The sequence below is a fragment of the Embiotoca jacksoni genome, unplaced genomic scaffold, assembly GCF_022577435.1.
Source record: "Embiotoca jacksoni isolate LCO1_2020_lvr unplaced genomic scaffold, fEmbJac1.0.p SCAF_12, whole genome shotgun sequence".
Classification (NCBI taxonomy): Eukaryota; Metazoa; Chordata; class Actinopteri; family Embiotocidae; genus Embiotoca; species Embiotoca jacksoni.
The window spans coordinates 8,318,694-8,337,746 of NW_027185252.1; the positions used below are offsets into that span (position 1 = coordinate 8,318,694).

At 39.4% G+C, this 19,053-nt stretch overlaps 1 protein-coding gene across 1 annotated transcript in view; it reads left to right on the forward strand.

Annotated features, from left to right (window-relative positions):
• The first annotated feature begins 339 nt into the window (after positions 1-339).
• Positions 340-19,053, forward strand: part of LOC138195284 (VPS10 domain-containing receptor SorCS1-like) — a 44,700-nt gene continuing 25,986 nt past the window's right edge. The window contains exons 1-5 of the mRNA XM_069144568.1: positions 340-1,172; positions 15,838-15,905; positions 16,939-17,038; positions 17,270-17,428; positions 18,833-18,906. Of these exons, the coding sequence (XP_069000669.1) occupies positions 483-1,172; positions 15,838-15,905; positions 16,939-17,038; positions 17,270-17,428; positions 18,833-18,906 (1,091 nt within the window). The 5' untranslated portion in view covers positions 340-482. The remainder of the gene's footprint in view (positions 1,173-15,837; positions 15,906-16,938; positions 17,039-17,269; positions 17,429-18,832; positions 18,907-19,053) is intronic.

Consider the following 19,053-nt stretch of genomic DNA (forward strand, 5'->3'; position numbering starts at 1 on the left):
ACATTTCCGTACAAAGACCACCAGATGCAGAGCCACCAATGTTTCTGGATTTTGCCCCCATCCACCTCCCCCTTTCACGGTCTTTTAATTCTGTTCATAATGACCTATATGGTTATTTAATGTGAGATAATAAATGTCATTCTGCTGATCAAAAGCAGAATTAAGACCCCTAGGAGGGCACGCGCCTCTCCATATAAGTTAATTAAGAGTACGCCCAGTTGCTGTTTTTTTTTTTTTTTTTTCCGTCCAGGTTGAGACGAGGATGCGGGGGTATGGGCCCCGCTCCCCTCTCGTGCAGGATTCAGCCTCCAGCTCCTCCTCTGATGCATCGTTTGCATCAGTACTTGGGAACACTTGTCCGCGCGCTGCTGCACCTCCCCACAGTGCATTCACCGACTCCACTTTACCAGGTGATGACAGACAAACGCTCAAGACTGAAAATGATATGTTTCTAACACGCCTGGAGTCGGAATCAACGTAGAATGGAGACGCGCCTCGGTCACTGCCTTTTTATCATTTTCTCTGAGTGGATTTGGCTCTTCACCACAACTTCCATCCTGGACGGAACAAAAGCGGAGGTAAGGTGCATTCCGTCGTGCCAGCTTCCTCTCATCGCAGCGTTTCCCCGGGAACTCTCGGAGCCGGATTTCACTAATTTTAGCGAGGCACAAGCTGAAGAATTTGTTGGATTTACCGAAGGGTCGTTCATCGCCAGCGGGGACGAAAAGCACAACGTTGCGGAATCAACAGCGAGTGAAGAAAGTTCGTCCAAAGTGCAGCCACTTTTGGGGGAAAATAACACAAGTTGTCCGCAGAAGGACGTCTCGAACGGGCACCAAAAACTTTGCCTCCCTAAAGTGCTTTCTCGAAGTGCATCGCGCGCGACTGCCCCCTCTACCAGTAACATAACCGAGAATGGCACAGGTGATGGCAAAAATAACAGCTTTTACGTTGAAAACGGTGATGTGACGGTAAACGACGGCGGTGATGTGGCCAGTCGGAAACGAAGTGCGAGGAGCGCAGAGACTTGGTCCGGATTCAGACCTGGGGGCGGGGAGGTTGCTTCGGTTTCGGACCAGGAGGAGTTTCAGCTCGCAAGTTCGACATTTGCACTCACCGAGGACACCGCTCACAACCAGGCGATGGTGCACTGGTCCGGACAGAACAGTAGCGTAAGTACTTTGTGTGTGCTCTACATTTACGCACGGACCTCTTTTGACGCAGTGTGGTCAGCGTTCGCGCACAGACGTTCTTCTGTCATTTGAGTGATTTGAAGCTTCAGTTTCGACTGTGAATCAGCGCGAACTGACCAGACGTGATAGAGATTACAAGTGAGACTGCTGAGAGCTTGCAGAGTTTGAAGGAATCAATCTTGTGGGTCTGTCTTACCCTGCTCGCTCTCTCTCTCTCTCGCTCTCTCTCTCTCTCTCTCTCTCTCTCCTCTCTCTCTCTCTCTCTCACACACACACACACACACACACACACACACACACACACACACACACACACACACACACATTTATTGATGATTAGCTGACTTGGCAGGTACAGCTAAAATTTAAAGGAAAAAGAGCCAGATGATTATCGTTAAAGGTACTGCATAGAGTTTGAAATGAATTATGGATTCTTTTGTTAAGCTCTCCCCATTTTTTGTCACTGATGTTTGCGGTTCGTTACACGCATGCAGTGGTTTTTTTTTTGCACAAGTGAAATCAATAGAAGCTATTTGTACTTGCTCAAAAATAATAAAAAAAAAAGGTTAATGTTTGAGTTGGTAAGTAGATATAATGATATCAATATTTAACTTCATGTGTCCATCACTCTTTATACAAATAATATGGGCTTGGAAGTGCTATACAGTAAAGAGAAATTAAGCACAAAAATCAATATACAATAAAATGCTACATATTGTATGGGCACTTAAAAAATACATTAAAAAAAAATTCCAAGTTAAATGACAAATTGAAAGCTGACACAAAAATTACATGTTGCTTAAAATGGCTCACTGACGTTGCCTCCCTTACATCCAGCGGACTGGCAGTCCACAGTTTGGGAGGATCCAATTTTTCTTATGTCTTATGCAGTTCTGAGCTTCAAACAACCCACAGTGGAGGATGTGAGTGGACGTGAAGGCCACTTAAAACAACAGGGAGTCCTCCATGTAAGCTGGTCCCACGCCATTTGGATCTTTACTAACAAAGAGACTGTAAAATCAATTCTAAAAGATACGTGGAGCCACGTCAAGTGCAACTAAACCCAGCGTCACTCAATTTGCTCTTTTTTCTTGTTTTGGTCAAGAGTCACGTAGCAGAACTTGAAGTACTTGTATTTCCTAAATATTTCCAGTGAGATCAGTGAAATGTGTAGTATAGTCTGCGTGAGATGTAAGCACGACTAAGATGAAAGAATGCTGATTGAACTGAATTCCACGATCAAAATCCAACACACGTTCATACTGTGTAATGGTTATTGGCCTTAATCTGGGAAAGCAGAGATTTTTGAATAGTGGTTGTTTTTGGGCCTTCGGGTATAAGCAACAGTATGTCTTGTGTTGCATTGTTCTTTAGAAATTATTATTAGTCATCTATTTATTAAGAACATATGATAGATAGATAGATAGATAGATAGATAGATAGATAGATAGATAGATAGATAGATAGATAGATAGATAGATAGTTACTTTATTATGAGTTTGTGTCATTTGGCTGCACATATATGTATAATTTTGTGTAGCCAGCACAAGTGGAAATTCACATTTTGAATGCATTATCTAAGGGCTGCATGCACATTAGCAGAGCATGGGACCAAGGCAGGATCTTTCTGCGTCATCAAAATAAATGTTATAATTCACAGACAAGGTACCAAAACACACCCAAACATTACTGTATATATATTTGTTTTCATCTATGCCATTCTCAAAAGAATACTGTGGCTTGTGGGGAATTACACTTATTTGCTTTCTGGCTGAGTTCAGTGTGAAGAAACCTCTACTGTGTACATGTCTGTACAGAAAATATGAAGCTAGAACCAGCTTAGTTAAACATGAAGACTGGAAGCTGTGAGGAAAAGCTAGTCTGGCTCATCCAAAAGGTAACAACCTGCCAGCACCTCGGAATTTTATATTATGTTTGTTTAATCTGTACAAAAGCAAAAAGGGTTGTGGTTTTATGGGGAAGCTTGAAATATGTCTTATCTTGGCTGTTTCTCCATGCTTCCATACATTATGCTAAGATATATATTTTTAACCTGCCAGCTTTAACTTCATATTTAGTGTTCAGACGCCTACCTATTGGCAATAAAACAAACAAGATTATTACCCAAAACATTAAACACAATATAGTTACAGTATATGAGTGGTATTATACTGAGGTAAGGATCAGCAAGTCATACAATATTAATAATGTGTTATTATATATCTGCTTGTTTTTAATCTAGTAATAATCGACTGCATGAGTCAGTGATACTCTGAAACTTTTGATTGAAGACAGTATCATCAAGATTTGGCTTCATCATTTTCACAGTTACATACACAACTTTGTGATTCGAGAAATCTCACAGATTTTCCAGCTGGTGGGCTCTTTTTATGAATCTATTTAAAGTAGCAATCTATTTGAGAATTCACCAAGTTCTCCTTTCCCTAATTAAAATCTTTTTTTAATGTGTTAACAGTTACTGCTCAGGGCTTCAATCAGCTTCCCCGGGTATAAGAAGACATTTAGACATCAATAACAATCTTCTTGTAGAGGTTGACTGATAAAAGAGAGACAGTTTGTAACAGTTTTCAGTCGCTGCATTGGTCTATAAATACAAAGAAAGAAGGAGTGTTTAGAGGCTGATAAATGCTTTCAGTGTTCATAGACATGTCTACATTTGGTTGGTTAATGGGACTCAGCTTGTGTGAGAAACTGTTTTGACAGTCACATGTTGAGTTTGTCACACATGAAATTACATTTTCAGGCCATTCTGATAACTGGTTTCAGTATTAGAGCTTCAGGACGTCAGTCAGTTTGTGATACACATTGTCTAAGCTCGACATTGACGTGTTTTGATGTTAAGTTTTCCTGTCCAGTTCCAGATTTTATTTTGCCAGTCATTAGCTGATGAGTCCTAGCGGGTGGATGTTACAGTTCTTTTATCACGTGTCCAATTATCACAGTTTGAAAACAAAGTTGCCATGTCAGTTCAGTTTTTTAGTCAACGTGAAAACCCGGAAAAATGCAAAACAGTGCTCCGTCCATGAGCTGCTGCTACACTGATTGATGTGGTTATTATCTGTATAGCACCATGTTGCATTTCAATAACAAGTGTTTCCTCATTGGATTTAAACAATTTCACTACAACAATTAAATGGCAAGTTTAAAGGATTTGATCAGAATAAAATAAATCGTAATTAATTGAGGAGAATGAATAAATGTTTGCTTTAATCTGAATTCCAGTGTACATCTAACGTAGCCTTCATGCTATAGCCTTGAACGGTCTACCTGCAGGAGCCGGGCAGATAAATAATTTCAATTCACTGTTTATCAAAGATCCACTCTGCCTTTATGAGCACAACATGTTTTAAAGCAGGGTATGTAAGGGCTCATATAGCCCAAGGTCATTAGTGTGCTGTAAAACATATTTGATTTAGTTGAGATTTAATTAGGTTCGTTACTTTTTTTATTTATTTAAAATTTGAACACGCTGTGTATGATAAAAATCATCATAAAATGCTGCTGGCCCACTGCAGGGCCTGTTCCTCTGTCAGTACACTGCATTGTGGTTCTCTTCACTTATGTAAGGATGTCCTTACGGAGAAAACTGTTGAGCTCTGCTGAAGAATAATTATGACATTGAACTGTACAACAAGTAATGTGAAGAAGCATTTTTTTTTTTATTTATTTGACTGATAAATGGAAAAGTTGTGGCCAAAGGTGACATAAAAATGTAAATTTTCTTATTAACTCAAGGCACCTGCTTAAATTCTCCTCTCTGCACAAACAAAACTATGCTTACACTGTATGAATCAATCAATTGGTCATGACATGAGTGCTTAGCCTGGCTCCGTCCACCTATTGTTCAAGCGTCAGTCTTTGCTGTGATTATAGTCTGGAAACCTGTTCACATTAAGGTTCGCTCAGCTACTGCAAAAATGATGAAATCAAGCCTTTGTTTCGAAATGTATTTCCAACGATGGGCACAGTGGTGGAATTAGATGAAGCAATTTGAACAGGGGAATTGAAGCCTGAGCAATAACAATGCCTAAAACTAAAACTAAAATTCTGCTATGGTCATTTACAGACATGGTGATGCACTGTGCTCACTTTGGGGGAGTCTCTATAGTTTACTGCCTGGTGACTTTGGTGCACAACCTGCGTTATATGGTGATTGGTTAAAGTTTGCTCCAATAGTTTCAACATTAACTGAAGGTTATGCCATTAAGATGTAACGACTGGAAACAATCTCCAATAGAGCGGGGACAGACCCATATATGCACACTGTGAATTTTAATACCAGGTTAATGGGTGTTCACAATGAACGTGACCGTGACACCCCCATCCCTTTTTGTCCATTAAAAATTCCAATAAAGTTATTGAAACAGGACGACTGTGTCCTCAACAATTCTGACAGAAAAGAGAGAGGCATCATGGCATCAACACAGTCTGCTCTACAATGAACATCAGGTAAATCACAGCACAGCCTCAGTTTTAGCAGCAACATGTAAAATACCACTCTGCAAATACTGAAACAAGCTCTTTTGTTCATAACAAATCTTTTGTTGGGAGCCATGTGGACAATCAGACTGGAATTGTGGTCAGCTGTGTTGCTGAAACTGCTAGACAGCTGCCTAAATGTACCCCCCCCCTTCAGACTGAGCATTTAAATACTACCACTGTAGAAGAAATTAGGCTCAGTTCTCTCATCTCTGGGCCATTTTGGGGTGAAATTTGCCAAGAAATAAAAAATAAAAATCAAGGCAAGAGGTGCCACTTTAAATGACTACAGCCCCGTTACGTCTACGACATATTTTTCGGGTTCGTCGAAGTGGGTTGCATTTAATACATTTCGAATGAATGATGTGATCTTTTGAGGGAGCGATTGGCCTGGTTTTCATGTCGTCCTTGTGTTTGGATGGGTTTTATTCAGGCGCTCTAGTTTCCTCTCACAGTCCAAAGACTAGCAAGGTGAATCAGCAAGTCTAAATTGCCTGTAGGTGTGAATGTGTTGGTCATTCTGTTTGCCCTTTGAGGCTGTCAAACTGTACTGGGTCTTGCCCAGTGCATTCAATCCCCCATGACCTTGTACACATCTGTCCTGTTTTGTTTTCAGTCTATTAAGCCGTTTCAAATGTCAGGTTTGTGACGGTCATTACTTAAAATTGTACACAGAAAGAAAAGCTATACAGGCAACGCTATATTATTCATTTTACAAAGAAAAAGGCACTGCTGTCCTAAATGTGCGCAGAAGCACCAATTTCTCCTTTCTCTTCTTCTTCCTCTTTCTTAGTGCCAGAACGATGAAGCTCTTACAGCTTCCAGGACAATACTCAGAGTTTTTGTATTAAAAATATAGGATTATTGATGGAGAGCCTCTGTCTACATCTTTTTTTTTTTTTTTTTTAGCTTCGAGCTTCAGTTATAGGGCATTTAGTCAGAATGAGTTCTGGTTAATGGTTCTCCATTTGTTCCCAAAAAGGGTCGTCATAATCTTTTTCTGCCTGAAGCTGCCTGCTCCTGGGTACTCAAAATCTACAACGCCTGAAACATTTGTTGAGTTTCTCCATCAGCTTTCTGCTCATGGGAAAATAACCCCTCTATCTTTACCTTGAGCGACCTCGAGGAGCAGCTTCTCATTTTCTCATTCTCATCGCATTTTCTACTTCTCCATTTCTTCGGAGGGCCTCCCCCTCTTCTGATAGCTTGGTGCATAGTGTCCCATCATCTGCCTCATTTGGTGAATTGTCTCACCCATTTCTGCACACTGAAGCTGAGCCAGGTGTGCAGGGTGTAGTTTCATGCAAATTCTTACATCTGTGACTCACTGACTGAATACTGGACAAACTATTGAATTCTTTGACCTTCCTCAGGCCCACTATATAATTTTTGTAAATGTCCTTGAAAACCCAACAAATGTGAGCAAGACTGTCTTTTGAGATTCTTTATGTCGTTGAGATGGGTCTTACTGTGCGTTAGGCTTGGACTGAAAGAACAATGACATGAGAAAACTGTCAGTTGATTTTGTGCCCATTCAATGACAAAATCCAACTTATTCAACAGTTTTTAATCACCACTGTTCCGTGGAGAGTGAGAAGCCACTTAAAATAAGCAAATTTGAGAAAAAGTCAATGAAAGAAAACACTTAGTGCCATGAAGACAAATGTCATGTTGTAATTACTGAAATTACCCAGAGACAATTAAGTTTGTGAGCACCGGCATCAATCAGTCTGAGGGAAATAGGTAAAGGATGACTTAAAGAGAAAACAGAGCTAGTGTTATTTCATCTCTGGTTATAGTCATTTGACTTGTAACTGCCAACGCCTACACAGAAAGCTTTGCACACATGACTTACAGAAAGTCTTTTGTCAACTTAGTTTTAAACTGAACTGAATCGTGAATTTATAACTGGAGGTCATTGCTGCAGAAGATATATTGAATACAAATATACTGCCAATGTGAATTATCTGCAAACATGTTTTTCAACATCAATGACAAATCAACCAAGTAATAGCAAAATGATGGTGTTACTGCATTAGTGAAGAATGTAAATGTCAATAGTGAAAGTAAGGCTTGAACATTTTTTTTTTTTGTCTGCAGAGTTTTGAGAAACTTGAAAGAGGTGCCTTCACCCTGTGTGACTTGCAGGGTTCTTTTTTTTCTTGCCAGACTGAACAGCGTTCTCGAGTCACAATGAAAATACTGTATTTACCCAAATTACTATATTCTGAGTACAAAGACAGCCTCACTCAAAGAAAAATGTTAAAGTCTGAAAAGCACAACATAAAAATGTAAGAAAAATATCAAATACAGACTGTGATTAAATATGCAGGATCAAATAGGTTGAAATAAAAATAAAGTAAACTGAGCAAAAACTGTGACGCACAGCTGTGTGGAGAGGGAAAACAAGATAAGTTCATGATGAAAGAGGGACTTGAGAGTGGTATCAATCTTTTCCTCTGACTTGTGGCAATAGTATAATAATAATAATAATAATAATAATAATAATATATTCCCAAAATGCATAATTATCCCTTTAAGAAGAATAGAAGCCTCTTTTTAACAACATGGAGGCTGCATATAAACAGAGGATGTCAATGAAGACCATGTGTACAGGTTAGACGATTAACCAAACTCCTGTTATCAGTTTATCAATAATCATCAATACATGTAGTTAAAGCAAAATAACTTAGTGTTGTTTTCATCCATAGAAAATATTCTGCACACAAGTACACCTCAGCCCTGTTTAAAACCACATTTGTGTGTACATGTAAATGTAATATTTGTCTTTTTATTATCAGCTGAAACAATAACTTTTTCTTTCAAACGAAGGAGGGTTCTATTGTGAAGGGACTATTTAGTGTTTTACATAAAGCTTACTGGATATATACATAGATGCCTATTTAGTTGGTTGAACACACTTTATTCTGATTTATGAGAACATTTTATGACAAAACGAGGACGTTTGTCCCAGTTGATCAATTTCTCAGTGTTTCTTGTTGTTCTATAAAAGCAGTCTGAAACAATTACACCTAAAATTGCAGCTCTACATCTAATTTGGATGACGGTGAGATTCCCCATGTTGTACCGTAGGGGAGGAAAAGGAGGCTTAATATGATCGGTCGTTAAATTCAGTTTAGTCCTTAACACCTTTCCACCATTTTATCTTTCCTGCCACTCCCACCTTGATTCTGCCTCCTCAGCGTACCATCACAAACAGCCCTGTTCTGGACACATGTAGTTTCCTTCATAAAGCGTGTTGACATGCTCAGACAACCCTGGCTGGAGCTGTCAGAGCAGACCTCCACTGGCTCCCCTTTCTCCTGGGTGGCTGTGATGGACAGACTGTGGAGGCAGAGGTGGTGGAGGAGGGTGGGGGAGCTGTGTAGTGTTGTTTTAGGGAGCAAATATCACACACATAAATAAATTCATGAAATACATAATGATTAGACTCCACCTAAGGCAACTGCCGACAGGGACTTTATTTTCTCTGACAAATTTGTGGCTGCCGTGTGGCCTATACTGCACGGATAAACACAGCGACTATTTTTTTTAATGCTCAGCACTGCACAGAAACTACTGGCAGGCTGAGTTCAGCTCTGCCAAGCCACCAAGCCTTCCTGTGGTGAGGTTCTCTAACGCCTCGAAATCCTGCTGAGTGTGTTTTTTTTTAGCGGCAAGCCCTGTTCCCCTCCTGGGTTTCCTTTCTTCTCCACCGAGTGCAGTCTAGCAGAGCAGAAATTCCAAATCGGGTAAAGATTTTATTCTAGACCAGGATAAAATTAATTTGCCAGGAACAATGCATCATAAGATCTCACCTTTTTTTTTTTCTTTTTCTTTTTTTTTGTCACAGACACATCCTTGTGTTTGGACTTCTTTGTGTTGTTTGCTGTGCAGGTCCATATTTTTCTTCGTCATTTACATGAGATAATCTTAAAGTTACCACTATATCTTAGAAATGCCTTTTCCTTCCAGTTTTCAGCTGCTTTGTGTGTCTCGGTACTCCGTCTATGAATCAGAACACTCCCAGCTGGTTGCTGATGTCAATATTCTTTTGTTGGTTATTGCTCAGTTTGCACCTCATTTTTTGCTCCAGAACACTTTCATTTTACGGTGGCCACCTGCATTACTCCTTCAAATGAGTTATGCCATCTGGCTGCTGTAAGAAAAGCCTTACGTTCAAAACCATAACTTTGATACGCTCACTCAAGTTCTCCGTTTTGGATTTATACTGATGTATTTTGGCGAACAGGAGGTTTCAGACACAGAGACTAATAAGACATATGGCTGAGAGGAATCCTTCCCCAGCATATCTATCTAATGAGCTATTTTACTTTATTTATGTCAGAGGATATACACTTTATTAAAGAGTCCAGGGAGCTTTTAGTTTGTCAAAATGTGACTAATCTTTTACTATCTCACTCAGCACTTCCAAATTTGTGCTGAGGATTTAAAAAGACTTTTGAAAAGTAAAAAAAAAAAAACTTCTCACACAGTGCACACAACTTTTTGGTTAGGTTGAAAAACCTACTCGCTCGCTGTCTAATCTTGCCTCCATTGATCAGACCCCCCTCCCCACACATGCTTGCTGAAGCCTCCGAGCTCAGCAGGCCGCCTGTAGCCTTGCGGCTGAACTTGCCTGGGCTTTTCATTTATGGTGAAGAAGCAAATGATGCGCGAGCATAAGCCCAAAAAAGAAGGAAGTCGTCTCAGATGACTTATCAACCGAGATTCCACTCTAACACACTGCTGTTGTCTCAGCATGAGGAGTCCAATAACATCAGACACTTGCTGTTCTGCTTGTAGGCTGTAACATGAAGTACCTGCACCGTGACCATTTAAAATACTGGTTATATGCTGTTCACAGATCAGTGGTCTGCCACAGTAGCAGAAACAGTCACATTACAACTGAATTGTCTTACTTCAAGAGTAAAATGTTCTAAGTCTTATTATCCTACAAGTGAAGCAATGGATGAATCTTCAGCATATTTATTCACTGGGCTTTCACTCCTCCTTGTATTTATATACCAGTTTTTTTTTTTTTTTTTATCAGGACGCCAATAGTTTATGCTGTGCAAAGTGATATTGTGAAGTTGCTTTATAATTTATGACTGCAGTGACCCGCTATCCATGGGAGAGCCGACAGCTCTGACTTCAAACAACCCAGCTTCAGCACAACATCTGGTCTACGAGGAAATGTTGCCTTTGTTAATGAAGTGATATAAATTGATGTGGCAGACAGAAGCCTCTGTACATTGTGTGTCTCTCTCAGGTGCTGCTCAGGTATACGACGGCTTGCTCTCCTGCAGGGTTTTGCCGCTGTGGCGTGAGTCGCAGGGCACTAAACAATGAAATAGAAATTCTTTCTTTATTAAAGGTGTTAAATGATTCTGTTTAATGTGGTGATTGTATCAGGTGAAGTTTGGTGCTTCATGTTATTCCGGCTCCTGCGGGGGGTTGATTGAATCTACTTGCTAAGCTTTGTTTTTTAATTTTTGAAAGGCACGCGCTGCCACGTTGTTAACACCTCTGTGGTGATGATATCCCATTCATAGGTGTTCTCGCCTTTCTCCTCCCAATTAGTTTGTCTTAGTTGTGACATTTAATTTATTTTCACCAGTTATCACACACTGGAATATCATTATTACATATTATCTTGATGCCATATGATATAAAATTGTGAAGTTCAAATCCTCATAATTAAAGTTGGTACACTTCATTTAATTCATATTAACAATAGAATGCATGACTGCTTGTATAGTGAACCTGTTTATACATGTTCAGGGTCAAAGCGGAGCTGGAGCCAATTCAAATGTGCACTTAGCAAAAATCCTATAGACACATAATGTGATATTTTTTCTTATTATTAATATTCCAGTCAGTAACTCCTGTAACAATTGCTTTTATGGAACCATCCATCTGTTTAATTGCTGTGTCTAAATGTGATGACAGTTTTATTGATGAGGCAACTTAATTCCAACAGCTGATAAGGCTCGATCAACGGGTTGGAGAGAGCGGGAATGATTTGTAAAGCGTACTCCATCGCTCATTTCATTTGTCTCATGTGTTCCTCCTTTAACAACAGAAATCCCCGTATGTCCGCTTATTCGATACCTCTAGGCCACCCGTACTCCTCTTCGTACAACACCTTCAGTTCACACCAGTAATCCCTTCACCTTAAGCCCTTTAAGTCACCATTAAGCCTGCATTCATTCTTACGTAATGATCTCATTCATCCCCGTCTATTTACCTTCAAGGTTTAAGATTTTACAAAGGATTAGGGAGAGGAAAATCTATTTGCTTGCTCTTGGATGTCAAGTAATCCAGTTTGGAGATATGTAGGTGCAACTGCAGTGTAATGTGCCACGTACTACGCGGTAGCTGACACCTAATGCGACACCTTTGGTGAAATTCAATGGGATAGGTATGCTTAAACATATGGCATTATGATTTAAATTCAGAGTGTAAGCTGCCATTATCCGGTCTGTGGTGCATCATTAAAAGAAGAGCTTTCATCCAGTGATTTGAAATAGCAATTTAATGACGTGTGTGACATGCTGAGGTTCAAACACCTGTGTGACACAGAAATATCTACAAAGTGAATATTATATCACTGTGGTGATGTGTTAACCGCAGCCATAAAACTTCACCTTACACTTTCAACATCCCTCACACAGCACAGTAATAAGGTGTATGCACATTACATCTCACTGTAATTCTGGATTCTTCCCAAGTAAATGCAGAAAGTTAATTGCCATACAGAGGATGGGTGGGGGCTTAATTTGTCTTAATTCTCAGACTGCTGCAGGTTGTTTTATTGTTCATGACAGTGTCCATGAGAGTATGACTTTTGGAAGGTATGAAGGCCATTTTATTGGAGGACCATAAGTCTCTGCAAACCAGTCTGGACACTTGGTACCAAAGTTATAACAAGCCGTGCAGATGACCTCCGAATTAGTGCTCATACAAAGACTTTCATACATTCAGCACAAGGTGTAGTAATCAGAGAGGAGCTCCAGCTTTCTAAGTCACATGAAGGGGAAACAGTTGGGAAATAAATCTAAACTGTAAAGTTTCAATTCACTGCATTATTTACAGAAAGATGAAGGGTGGTGTTGCAATGTGGTACGTGATTAGTATTTACAATGTACAAATAAGGTAAAGACATAATGGAAAACATGAGCGGGGCACAAAACCAAGCTGGAACCATCAATCGATTTGTATTAATATTATATATCAATTGTTGATTTTAGATCATTTTTAAAGGAAAACATATTTCAAATAGAATATCTTTGGGTTAATGTTGTGGGAATAACAGGCAGAGAACTTTAAGGCAAAGACTTGAGGAAAAAACTTGGCAGTAAAGTCAGTCTAAAATCAGGCAAACATGAGAAGGGAAGCACATGATGATCAGACACAGGTGAAATTAATCAGGGCATGGCAGACAATCACACGGAAGGGAAACACACAAAGACAGGAAGTGAGTATATAAAATAAAATTTTTTAAAACAATGGCTTCTTCTGAAGTAGTGTACTTCCATCAGTACACTTAGATGATTGTACACTTACTCGTGTAGTATGTGGATTTTGACAAGGTAGCGTTAGCTCGAGTTGCACACGGCCGTTCTCCGCTTACCGGAAACAACCGGAACATTTTATTACATCACATTTTATTTAAGTTTTATTACATCACCCAGTAACATATCTTCCGGTTTTGTTTGATAACTCCCCCCAAAAATCAACATGTTTTTGTGTTGCCTGTTTAAGACACACAATAAACATACTGGTGGCTTAACAACAGTATAGGGGTACTTATTGAAAAACAAACACAACTTGCATTGGTATAGTGCTGCAGCTTCTTCAGTTGCCGCAGTTTGCTAATACTTGAGGTAGGTGGTCCCTTCCTTTCCGCTACGTAGCCATGTTGGCGACTGTTGAGGGTGAAAAGTGTCCATCGTTCTATACTCAATTTGTGGACCATTTTAAGTATCATCCAGGTGGTCATAATGCACCGCATGTTATCATAGTTGGCCGTGTGAATGCACTTATGCACTCAAAGTAGCATGTGTAAGTATGTACGTGAATTGAGACACTACGAAATATAACGTGTGGAGAAAGACAGGATGTAGCAGATGGCTCCATTCTGAATCGCATACTTTTTCCTTTTTGCTTTGAGTACGTCCTTGCAACTACCCTTATAGAGTATGTACTGCTGCATGTAGTACAGTATGTTTATAATTGGGACATACTACTTTTGAACTTTTCCCCATTTGGTCATATCCGTTGCAATCTGGAGCGCGACATTTTAAGAAAAAGGAAAAAGATGCGTTTTGGATCGAGTACACTTCCTTCTATTGCATCTTCTTCTTCTACTCCTTCCTTTTTGTGAATTGCAACCGGGTGGAGCATTAGCACCTCCGCCTCTCTCGACTGCTCAGTCGATGTGAAGTATTTGGGGATTGTGTGGATTGTGGGTCAGAACAGCCAGGGAAGCATGCTGGCCTGCATATTGCAAATTACAACTGGATGTAGTAGGACATTCTGGTATTTTTGGCTTACTACATTTCACATACTGTGTATTGGTAAATTAAAAAAAAAAATGTTTTCCTGCATACTAAGTAGTGGTAGTATTGGTATTGGAACACAGAATGTGGCCTTTGGCCCTGCAAAATTGTGAATAGCATCTTCTATCATTAGATGATTTATAGACCAAACAATGAATCTCAACCAATAATAAGTAATTGCAACCATTTAATATATTTGATTAAAAGTTAGAAACCTAACATAATAACAGGAATTTCTGTGCGTTCTAGCTAAACATTGGGGGATGCTTTATTAGATTTCATTGTCTCAGTGGTGATTATGTTTATCCAAACAGGAATTAACAAAATCAATTAAGAGAGATTAGATACTGAGTGTTTAGGATGGAGCACTTGATGTTTTGCATTCATTAATTATAGTAATTGTTACTGTGTTTTGTGATGTTACACCAGTGACAAAAAAACGGATGATTTAGAGTCAAAATCGTGTTGTTTTTGTACGTGACCTGAAAGTGCTTCGTGTGTGTCTGTCCGTCACAGTTCTGTTTGACTGAAGCAATTAGGTTTAAGAGGGGGCATGCTTTTATCTAGCAGAGATAAGAAGGACCGACTGGTTTGATTTGAGCCAAGAAAATCACTTGTGTTTGGAATTTCCAAAATCTGGGATTTAATAAAGAAGTTCAAATTTCTTGTTTACATGATGGAGTTTTTACTTGTTATAGGGAATGTTACCCCGGACACTCATAACACTTGATAATTAGATGGTAGCCATGAAAAGCTGAGCAAGATGCCTCGAGATTCTTCCCAAGAGAGCTATATGATCTGCAGGTTTTATGATTGCACGGCGCAGTTACGGCGTTGCTGGAGCAATTAATTTGTGTAAAGGATGAAGGGCACCATGTGAACAACTGTTTTTGTGTAAATATGATCAGGCATTTTACTTTTAAAAATACATTCTTTTGACTGAAGTCATTAAATACTCAAATAAGCAGAAGTTTTTCCTCATAATGAGGATAAAGGAGACTACAAGTCAAAAGCATGTAAACATGACTTCATGCATGAGTAATCACGTACAAATACAGCAGCTTTGATTTAGGTTCTGATATTTTCTGAGGAAAAAAGGCAAGTTTAGAAATGTCCGTAGTGAGCCACTTATTAATATTAATTCACAAGACATCTTGAAATCGATAGCTTTTCATGTATGAGGTAAAGGCCTGTGATTTGTAAACCACATACGACTGTGACACTTTTCATGATCCTCTTCAAAATAGATGTCCATGATATTTACGAGGTCTGCCTTGTTGTGCCTGGAATAAATTATAGTGTCGGCTTATTTATTCATTGAGTTAGCTCACCAGCGGGACTATGTGTTGGTAGTCTACTGTGTCTTCAAACACATTATAGCATACATACATGATCAGATTATCCCCAGAGAAAATGCACAGGGCAGTGGGGCGACACGCCATCACTGTTTTGTTTGGTTTTTAATAAAGACGTGTCTGTTGGGGGAGTTTAAAAGACATGCATGCATGGCTTTTGTTTCACCATGTGACACTGATGATGCATTGCTTCGACGCTTGTAATTTGTTTCATCTGTTTTGTAGGTGATTCTCATGTTGACAAAATACTACGACTTCAACTCTGGCAGAGTAACAGAGAGTTCTTTATGGAGGTAAGATCTCCTGTCATGTATAACTGTCTGGGAATAGATACTGCACAACAGACTGATGTTGTATTTGTACCTGTAATTAATTAATGTAGTGACATATTCTAATGTTCTTGATCCCCGGAGAGCTCATTTAAAAGCTGAAATTTAAAAAAAAAAAATCCATTGTTATAATTAATTACATTTCTTATCCTTACTACTTATAACTATATGGAGGATAACGTACTGTATTTCTTTGTCTGTGGAGATGATTTGTTATTATGTCACCTTCATTAAATGTGAAAGTCCATTTTGTGGAAAAAGGAAGGGCTACAACTTTAAACTTTTCTACATTCTGGTTTCTAATGAGGTCATTACAAAAGAAAAAAGTATGTGATGGGAAATATAATGTTAGATTTTTGTAATAATTATCATTATTTTCAGATAAACAGCATTGGGTTGTGTGAGATTCCCTAAATTAATTACTTTCACTTTGTGAAGTCAGTGTCAGGATTAGATAACAATTAAGGGTTTCTCAAAAGCTATTTGACACACTTACAACAGAATATCCTATTTTAGAGAACCCCCAATGTGTTTTATATTATACAGTACAAAAAATGTCATAGCTGTCTTTTTTTGATTTGACGCAAAGCAACTAAAACCAATATCTTTTCTGGTGACAATAACTAACAAAAAAAAAAAAAAAAAAAGTTTTTAATTTACATGCATTTTCAAAAAACATTCCAAAACCCCGCCATTGTCAAGCTTTTAGGCAAATACGTTCTCCATTTAATTTATAAAACCAAAAGAGTCAATGATAATAATAATAGCTAACCCCCGAGCCATGCGTGCCATGCACACAGGATATTTTTGTTTGTTTTGATAATTAAAAAAATCTCCATTCATCTAGTAAATTGCCTTCAATGACTTATGCTGTTGCAATTTTCTGCTTGCCTGCTATGTTTAATGATACCATCAGCATCTTAACTAGTAGGTGTTGCTTCATTCTCTTTTACTCTCCACCGAAACCAATTTACTTTATCCTATAATTAAATTTTAGGTCAACTGATTATGGGACCACATACGAAAAACTTAACGAGAAAGTCGGGACAAAAACCATTCTGAGCTACTTGTATGTGAGTCCGAACAACAAAAGGAAGGTAAGTGTCAGTGTGTGTTATGAAAAATCCTACCTGTACTGAATAAATGTGTCAGTCAGTTTGTCGCTGTGTGGCAGTTATTCTCATTTTCACTGTATAGCAGCCGTGCAGGAGCCTTCCATATGCGTCTGCTCAAAGTGGCACGTTGCACAAGCACACTTAAACCCTGTGTAACGGATGCTGTCAAGGTGGGCCGCTGATTCCTCGGTCTCTTTTCTTGTCTCGTCTTAGATCATGTTACTGACTGACCCAGAGGTGGAGAGCAGCCTGCTCATTAGCCTTGACGAGGGGGCGTCCTATCAGAAACACAGCTTAGGCTTTGATATCCTCAGCCTGCTTTTTCACCCCGAGCAGGAGGACTGGATTCTGGCTTACAGCCATGACCAAAAGGTAACACGCAGCCTTCAGATGGCACAAACTAGCTGGAATAAAAACTGAAAATGTAAACGACCATGTCTGTGTGTGAATAAGAGCTGTGCTGTATGGCTTACCGGCTGCTTATTATGGTTTGTTAGTTTTGTTTGAGTGTGTTGCCAGATTGGGGTCACAGCAAAGCTAATATCTCCATAAAATGACACAAAACACAGGTTGCCATCCCGGTCGAAAACATTCGTTCTGATAATAGCAGCTAGCTATCGGGACATGGTCTTCATGTGCACAGACACCTGCCACTTAAGCCGAGGCTGCAGTTGCAGTTCCAGCGAATCACCTGCGCACCTAAACAAGTCATAAGGTCTGGCGGCAGACAGCTTTGAATGGATGTGTCCTAGACAGCGCAGGGGAAAGTTAACAAGGGAGACACGCCCAAACAATCCACCAGCTCACACACACACACACACACACACACACACACACACACACACACACACACACACAGAGGACCGTGAGCATAAGCACACACCGTCCATTACTCAGTGTGAGAACCCCGCTGTCTGCTTTACTCAACCCCACAGACATCAAGCTCGGCCTCTCCAGCCTGGCATTGGAAGACTTGATTTTCAGGGAGAAAAACAGTCAAGGTCTGAGAAGTGAGATAAATGGTGCAGGGAGGAAGATGAGAGCTTAGTTGAGAGCCATCGACGGGTCAAAATAAAGATGCTATCGAGAAGTTCACCTTCAGGTCATTCTGTATGTCTTTGTACAGCAAAATTTTAGCTGTTTTTCTCTTCGCTTTTACCGCTGCCTGAGTTAAATGAGTCTTAGCTTGGTTTCATTTTACAGTTATTGATTGTCTGTCATGTCTTTAAAAAAGTTGCGAGCTCTCAGATAAGTCAAAATGATGTCGCGTATCCTTGTAAAGCTGAGAGCTTAAGACTTTGGCGGCACAATCATTAAGGCAAGATGACAGGCCTTCTGTCATGACTGCTTGAACACCAGAAAAATGGCTTCATGGAGAAAAATTACAATGACAGCTAAATGAGCAATTTTAAATTGTCAGCTTGGTTGAAATCCTGCTGAGTGAAAGAACAAGACACATTGATTTTAACTTGCTGTATTCAAGGCATCAGAACAGATGATCAAAACCATTCTATGTGTTACTTTTAGCCTGATTTAAAAATATTATTGCATTTGTATAAGAACTGATTGATTTTCTCATAACTCATGCATCTTTATATTAAGTATGCACTCAGTAGTGAAATATTAAAAACAACATCAACATGTTGATGCCACAAAATCTACAAATTTGACAGCTGCTTGATGATGCAGTCGGACATAAATCTGGAAGTAATTCTTTTGAAAAATATTTCTCTATATTGTACTTCGTGTACTGATTTATGCATTCCCATTTTTCAGCTCTATGTCTCTGTAGAGTTTGGGAGGAGATGGCAGCTTGTGCATGACGGCGTCGTCCCCAACAGATTCTACTGGTGAGAACCACTATCAGTCTTTTGCAGTGTTTGTCTTTGTGGTAGAAAAATTCTGCAGTATTTCCAATATGAAATATGTAAATGAAACCGTATTCATTTTTATGCATTCTGCTCACAGCGGTAGTACAGAGGGGAAATAAGCAGCAG